This window comes from Alligator sinensis, unplaced genomic scaffold (genome assembly GCF_000455745.1).
Source record: "Alligator sinensis unplaced genomic scaffold, ASM45574v1 scaffold1083_1, whole genome shotgun sequence".
NCBI lineage: Eukaryota > Metazoa > Chordata > Crocodylia > Alligatoridae > Alligator > Alligator sinensis.
In genome coordinates this window covers 886,762-893,190 of record NW_005842644.1, presented here as the reverse complement: position 1 = coordinate 893,190, position 6,429 = coordinate 886,762, and the positions used below count along the sequence as shown (strand labels likewise).

At 66.2% G+C, this 6,429-nt stretch overlaps 1 protein-coding gene across 1 annotated transcript in view; it reads left to right on the top strand.

Moving 5' to 3' along the window:
- LMF2 (lipase maturation factor 2) overlaps positions 1 to 6,429 on the top strand; it is a 7,601-nt gene that overhangs the window by 964 nt on the left and 208 nt on the right. Inside the window, exons 2-13 of the mRNA XM_014524655.2 lie at positions 422 to 450; positions 1,081 to 1,277; positions 1,780 to 1,958; positions 2,420 to 2,558; positions 2,826 to 2,960; positions 3,407 to 3,512; positions 4,168 to 4,264; positions 4,847 to 5,029; positions 5,445 to 5,613; positions 5,746 to 5,857; positions 6,192 to 6,300; positions 6,398 to 6,427. Coding sequence (XP_014380141.2) covers positions 422 to 450; positions 1,081 to 1,277; positions 1,780 to 1,958; positions 2,420 to 2,558; positions 2,826 to 2,960; positions 3,407 to 3,512; positions 4,168 to 4,264; positions 4,847 to 5,029; positions 5,445 to 5,613; positions 5,746 to 5,857; positions 6,192 to 6,300; positions 6,398 to 6,427 — 1,485 coding nt within the window. The remainder of the gene's footprint in view (positions 1 to 421; positions 451 to 1,080; positions 1,278 to 1,779; positions 1,959 to 2,419; positions 2,559 to 2,825; positions 2,961 to 3,406; positions 3,513 to 4,167; positions 4,265 to 4,846; positions 5,030 to 5,444; positions 5,614 to 5,745; positions 5,858 to 6,191; positions 6,301 to 6,397; positions 6,428 to 6,429) is intronic.

Below are 6,429 nucleotides of genomic sequence, written 5' to 3'. Positions count from 1 at the left end.
AGCGCTGCAGGCTCCCGAGCAGCTGCAGCGATCCGTCTGCGGGTAGGGCCCGGGGGCCGCGCAGCACAAGCTGCCCCTGCTGATGCCCTTTGCCCCCTAGCTGCAGCCTCTCGCACCCTCGGGCCTCTCCAGAACGGACGGGAATAGCTAAACCTCTCCCGGGCGCTAGGCCAGAGCCGGGCGGCTCCTCTTGCTGCAGCTCCTGGTACGGCCCGGCCCTGGCACACCGGCCGCAGGCACCGTCTTTCTCTGGGCTGGCCTTGGCCCCGTCCTTGGGTTTGGCCCGGCTCCAGGGAGCTGGGCGATATCCTGGCGACGGGACCAGACGTCTCTGTCTCCCCGTTCGCCCTGTGCCTTCTGGAGGGGTGGGGGGCACCTTTCTCCGTGCCTGCTCACCCCGGCCCTCTCCCTCTCTCTGCAGGTGGGGCAGGTGTTCCTGTACTTCCAGTGGTAAGTGCTGCCCGTTCTGGCCTGTCCGCATGCACGCGTGTGCATGTGTGTGCACACGTGGGAGCTGGGCCTTGGGGCTGCCTGCACCCTCGCTGCCCAGAGTTCGGAGCAAAGCTGGAGTTGTCCTGGGCCAAGCAGCCCCCTGATCCCAGCAACGCGCTGCCCCCCACCCGGGCGGGGAGGAGAAGGGAGGGGAATGACGCTTCGCATCCTACGTGTGGCCTGGGGCTGTGGAGATGTGACGCGGGAGCCAGGACGTGGCTGTCGCGGCCTCCCGCGGCTCCGCCAGCAAGGTCAAGGCTGCATCTGGACCCGGGCAGCCACCTGGCTGCAGCGATGGAGGCATTTGGGGCTCCGGCATGGGGGCTTCAGGGGCCCTTGCTCTGAGGCGGGGTGGGAACGTGGACTCCAGAAGCAGTGAGGAACACGGCTCCTGTCCTAGCAGCTCTGTGCCCCCACTGAGGCCTGAGTGCCCAGTCGTGGCGGGCAGCCCTGTGTGACTGCCCCTCCACCAGCACATGCCTTTATCGGCTCCTCCGGGGCCGGGGTCTCCGGCAGGCGCTGGATATTGTCCTCCGGCCGAAGCCCCCTAGCTTTGACCCCTGGGTATGTCCCCTCCTCTCCCCGCAGGGACAGCCTGCTCCTGGAGATCGGCTTCCTGGCCGTGCTGGTGGCTCCGCTGCACCTGCTGAAGTGGCGCAGCACGGCCTGGCGCCCCCACGACGGGCTCCCGTTCTGGCTGATGCGCTGGCTGCTCTTCCGGCTCATGTTCGCCTCGGGCGTGGTGAAGCTGACCAGTCGCTGCCCCACCTGGTGGGGGCTCACAGGTGAGGGCCCCGCTTTCCCCTCTGGGGCCAGACGGCAGGCCCTGGTGCTGGTAGCAGAGTCCCAGCCCCTGCACCCACTGGGCCGTGCTGCCCCTCCGGGGTTTTGCCTTCCTCTGCAGCGGGGGCACGGCCTCGGCCTGGGATCTCTGCAACATCCATGACCCCCCTGGCAGCAGCAGGATGTTGGCAGCCCCCTTGTATGGCGGGGGCAATGCCTGGGGCTGTGTCGTGTAGCTCCAAGGCCGCACACAGTGTTTGTCCGGGCTGGTTTGGACGGGGCTGATCCTGTCTCAGGCAGGGCTTGGACAGGATGCGACCTCGCAGCTCCCTCCCAGCCCCGTAACTCTAGGACTCCGATTGTATGGCCTGGTCTGTGGGTGGTGTCCCTCCGTCTGCCCCCGCACCCTGCCCCTCTCCTGCTCCAGACCCTCTCGCTACCCTCCGTGCCAGGCACCTGCCCCGCTCTGACCGCCTGCCCCGGGGGCCCGCTGTGTGCCCGCAGCCCTGACCTACCACTACGAGACGCAGTGCATCCCCACGCCAGCTGCCTGGTATGCCCACCAGCTGCCCGTCTGGTTCCAGAAGCTCAGCGTCGTGGCCACCTACGTCATCGAGATCGCTGTGCCACCCCTCTTCTTCGCGCCCATCCGCCGCCTCCGCCTCTTCGCCTTCTACTGCCAGGTGCGTGGTCCAGCTGGGCCCGGGGGCTCCGGGGCCCTGTGCCTGCCCCATGGGCTGTGTGGGTCCCAGCCTCGCTGCAGGGGACAGACTGATGCCTGAGGGTCTCTGGGCAAAAGCAGGGTCCTGCTGTCATCTACACCCTCTGAGGCTCGGAGCCACGGAGCTGGGCTGAATGCAAAGCAGGCCTGTCCCTCACGCTCCAGCCCCGGGCATCTCCCTGCACCACAGTCCTGGCCTTGTGGTCCCTGGTGCCAGCAGGAGGAGGGTCCTGCTGCTGCCACTTGCATCTCTGGGCAGCAGAGATTGAATGGGGCTGGGAGGCCGTGCAGCAATCAGTGCCATGCAGAGCTCCTACCCTGCAGGGTCTGGGTGGGAGGGGGCGCCCCAGCCCCCAGGAAGGTGTCGGGGGGCTTCTGGTACGGTGCCCCCACCCTGGCTCTGAGCTCCCAGGGTCCCTACAGGTCTTGCTGCAGGTGCTGATCATCCTCACGGGCAACTACAACTTCTTCAACCTGCTCACCATCGTCCTGGCCTTCTCACTGCTGGACGATGAGCACGTGGGGCTGTGGCTGGGGCGCAGCCGCAAGAGGCACGGCACCGGTGAGTCCCTTGGGGGGAGGAGGGGATTCCCCTCTGGGTTCAGTGCCCCCAGTTCCTGGGTATGGGTGCGGGGTTGGGTCCTTTTCCCTGTGCAGCTAGGGGAGTTGTTGGCTGGATAGAGCATTGCCAGCCCAGCTCAAGCAGCCATTGCTAGGTTTCAGAGTCAACGCCCCACACAGAGGGCTTGCGTTTCAGACACTGGCGGGTAGCTCTGTGTTGGCAGCATTCAGCCGTCGTGACGCAGCTTGTCCTGTCTCCTTCCCGCAGCCTGGCCGCCAAGCCTGTCCTCCTTCCTCTCCGGGCTGGTGGAGCTCACGGTCTACGGGCTGCTGCTCTACGGGACCGTCCTGTACTTCGGCCTGGGCATCAACTGGGAGAAGCAGCACATTGAATCCAAGATCGGTACGGCGCTGCCCCCCTCGCTGCAGGGCGGGCCCTGCTAAGTCCAACACCTGGGCCTGCGTGCCCCGTCGAGCCCCAGGACACTAGCAGGATGCAACCCCTAGCAGCCCCTGGGTTTGACCATGCTGGGAGAGCCCCTCCAGGTTGAGGCTGGCCAGGCTGCCCCCAGGCCTCAGATACAGCATCACTCGAGTCGCCGTCATTAGGCTTAAGAGTTAACGGCTCATGGTGCTATCCCTGGGAGCTCATGTTCCAAGCTCCCTTCGTGCTCTGGTACGTCCGAGCAGCCTGGGCCCGGCAGCTCTCAGCCTGATCTGCCCTCTCCGTGCTCGGTGCCTGTGGCTCCTGCACCCCGCCGCGTCCCCAGGGGGTGAGGGGGTAGGGGCCGCGGCTGTCCACTCCTGCCTGGTACTAGCTGACCGCTGTGTGCCTGCCCCCGCCTTTAGCTTTCACCTACCATGAGTTCATGCAGTGGTTGAAGACCGTGATGTTGCCTCTCATCGGGCTGGGGCTGCTCTCCCTGGGCTGGGAGATCCTCTCGTCCATGTACCGGTGAGTGACCGCTGGGGGCCTGGGAGGTGGTGGAGGCATGGAGGAGAGGCTGTGGAGCCCAAAATCATAGACCCTTAAAGCTGTGAGGCCGGTAGAGAGGATCAGCCCCGTCCAAACCAGTCCAGACAAACCCGTGCTCGACCTTATAGCCACACGACACGGTCACCCCTGACACAACCTCAGGCATCATCCCTGCCCCTGGGAAAGCAGGGGGGCTACGGCCGCCAACATCCTGCTGCTGCCAGGAGGTCATGGGCACTGCAGAGAGCCCAGGACAAGGCTGTGCCCCCGCTGCAGAGGGAGGCAAGACCCCCCAGTGCAACCAGTCTGAGCAGGGGGGAAATCCCTCCCTGCCCCAGTGCAGCCTGAGTGCAGGAGCAAGACCCTCCAGCCAGGACCCTGCGGGTTTGGTGCCAGCAGGAGTATTGGCCCAGCCCAGCCCCATCCCCAGCCTGGGCTGCAGCAGCACCAGCGCGTCGGGAGGAGGCTTGAAACCCCCCTGACACACGGAGCAGAAACGGGGGCAGGGGGCAACCAGCACAGCCCAGAAGCCTTAGTGCCCAGGGCAAGGCCGGCTGTGGAGTGGGGGCATTGCCGGCAGCCCTTCCCACGTGCCTGCATCTGACCCAGACCTGCCCTGTGCTCACTCCCCCAGGTGTGCCTGCATCCGGGGCTTCCTGTGGAAGCTGTGGGCTGTGCTGCAGTGGGCCATCTTCACCATCGCCACCTTGGGGATGTTCGGCCTCTCTCTGGTGAGTGCGTGCACCCGCAGCCAGCATCCCAGTGCTGCAGCAGGGAGGACACGGGGCAACCTGGGTTGCGGGGCTGGGCTGGGCCTCCTGCCGAACGCCATGGGGAGAGGGAAAAGCTGGAGCCTGTGGGGGTTGCTGGCGGCGAGCATGGGAGCCCAGGGATCTGGCCCAGCTTTGGGCTATAGTAGACAGTGATGTCAGCATTGCAAGGAGCAGCGTGTGGGAATATTGAGCCTGGGAATTAGGGACTAAAGCACCTATGGAGCATGGGAGCGAGGGGCATGGCCTCTGCATCAGATTGCCTGGACTTTCAGTGCTGGAGGCTGGAAGGGAGAGGGAGCAGGGAAAACCCTGCTTGCACCCAGTCACTCTCCTGTCCAGCCTCCACTCCCTGCTCCGTGTGACACCGGAGTCTGGGCACGACAGACCTGGGTCTGACCCAGTCCACGGCAGCTCTGATGCTCTTGTGGCTCCGGGTGCGAGTTCTGCTTAGGGCAGCATGGCTGGGGCTGGGGGGCAGCAGGTTTTGGGTGCTGCCAGAACCGTCCGTGCCTCGTGACTGTCTTCTCCGCGGCCGCTCAGGTACCATTCACCTACATCGAGCACGAGTCAAACGGGAAGCTGTGGCCCAGCCTGCACCAGCTGTTCGGTGCCGTGGACCGCTACCAGCTGGCCAACTCGTACGGGCTCTTCCGGCGCATGACGGGGGTGGGAGGCCGTCCCGAGGTGGTGCTGGAAGGCAGCTACGACGGGGAGCACTGGACGGTGAGAGGGGGGCTGGGCAGGAGTGGGGGTGTGAGCGATGAAGTTCCCCCTGCTTAGCCGGGTCACCCTGCTGGCTTTGGGGACCATCAGGCCTCCCCTTTGAGGACCTGGCATTTATAGGCTGTGAATCAGGGGCTTTAATAGGGTCTGTGTCACACAGGGGGTGTCCCAGGTTCTGGGGAGCTGATGCATCACCCCCAGCCAAAGCTTGCGGGCCCCACGAGCACCCTGGGTCCGTAGCACACGGCATACCCGTGCCAGTCGCTGTCTTTTTCCCTCCTTGGCTTGGTCCCTTTGGCCGCTGCTGCGGCCCCCCCCACCCCAGAGCCAGCTGCCTTTCAGAGAGGGGCAGTGATGCATGCACGGGGGGTGCACTGCTGGCTGCAACACCAACCTCCCCGCCCCATCGCCACAGGAGATCGAGTTCATGTACAAGCCGGGGAACGTCAGCGCGGCGCCGCCCCTGGTGGCCCCCCACCAGCCCCGCCTGGACTGGCAGATGTGGTTTGCGGCCCTGGGGCCTCACGCCCACAGCCCCTGGTTCACCAGCTTCGTGTACCGCCTGCTGCAGGGCAAGGAGGAAGGTGAGCAAGGGGTGGCGGGGATGTACGTCTGGATGTGTGCCCTCAGCTGGCCCTCCTGCCACTCGCTGGCCCCATAGCGCTGGGGCCGGGCACAGCGTGGGGTCCTGAGCTGATACCCCCCGGTCCCCGCAGTGATCCGCCTGATCCAGGTGGACGAGTCCAACTACCCGTTCAGCGCGCAGCCGCCCACCTACCTCCGAGCCCAGCTCTACAAGTACTGGTTCACAGAGAGCTCCAGCAAGGGGTAAGTGCTGGGGGGTGGGGGTCTCCCGTGGCCTCCAGGGAGTGGAGGGGGGAGCTGGGCTTGCTGGGCTTTGACGGAGCACGTGGGGTGACCGTGCATGGGACGGAGATAGGGTCGGGGCCCAGCCACAGCCCTGGGGAGGGAGCTGGCCTGCAGAGAATAGCTCCCCACACCGCGGGCAGGGTGATCCCTGCAGCGCTCTGCCTGGTCCGAACGAGCAGCAGAAAGGCAGGTGCCCCCAATCCTATGGAGGGTGGTGGGGGGCAGCTGGTGGGTCAAAACCACCCCTCTGGGGAGGGAGCTGAGGGCTGGGCTGAGCCTGTCCATCCCGCAGGGAGCCCCCGCAGCAGTGGTGGCGGCGGCAGCACGTGGAGCAGTTCTACCCCACCGTGTCCCTGGGAGACCCCACGCTGGATGCCCTGCTCAGCCAGTACGGGCTCAAGGTAAGCACCGCCGGCAGGGCCGCGGGCCGGGGGGCTGCGTGCCAGGCTTGGGAAGTGCCCGGCCCCCCTCACGGCTGCCCCGTCCACCTTCCTGCAGGACAAGTCTCCCCTGAAGCGTCCGGCGGAGGC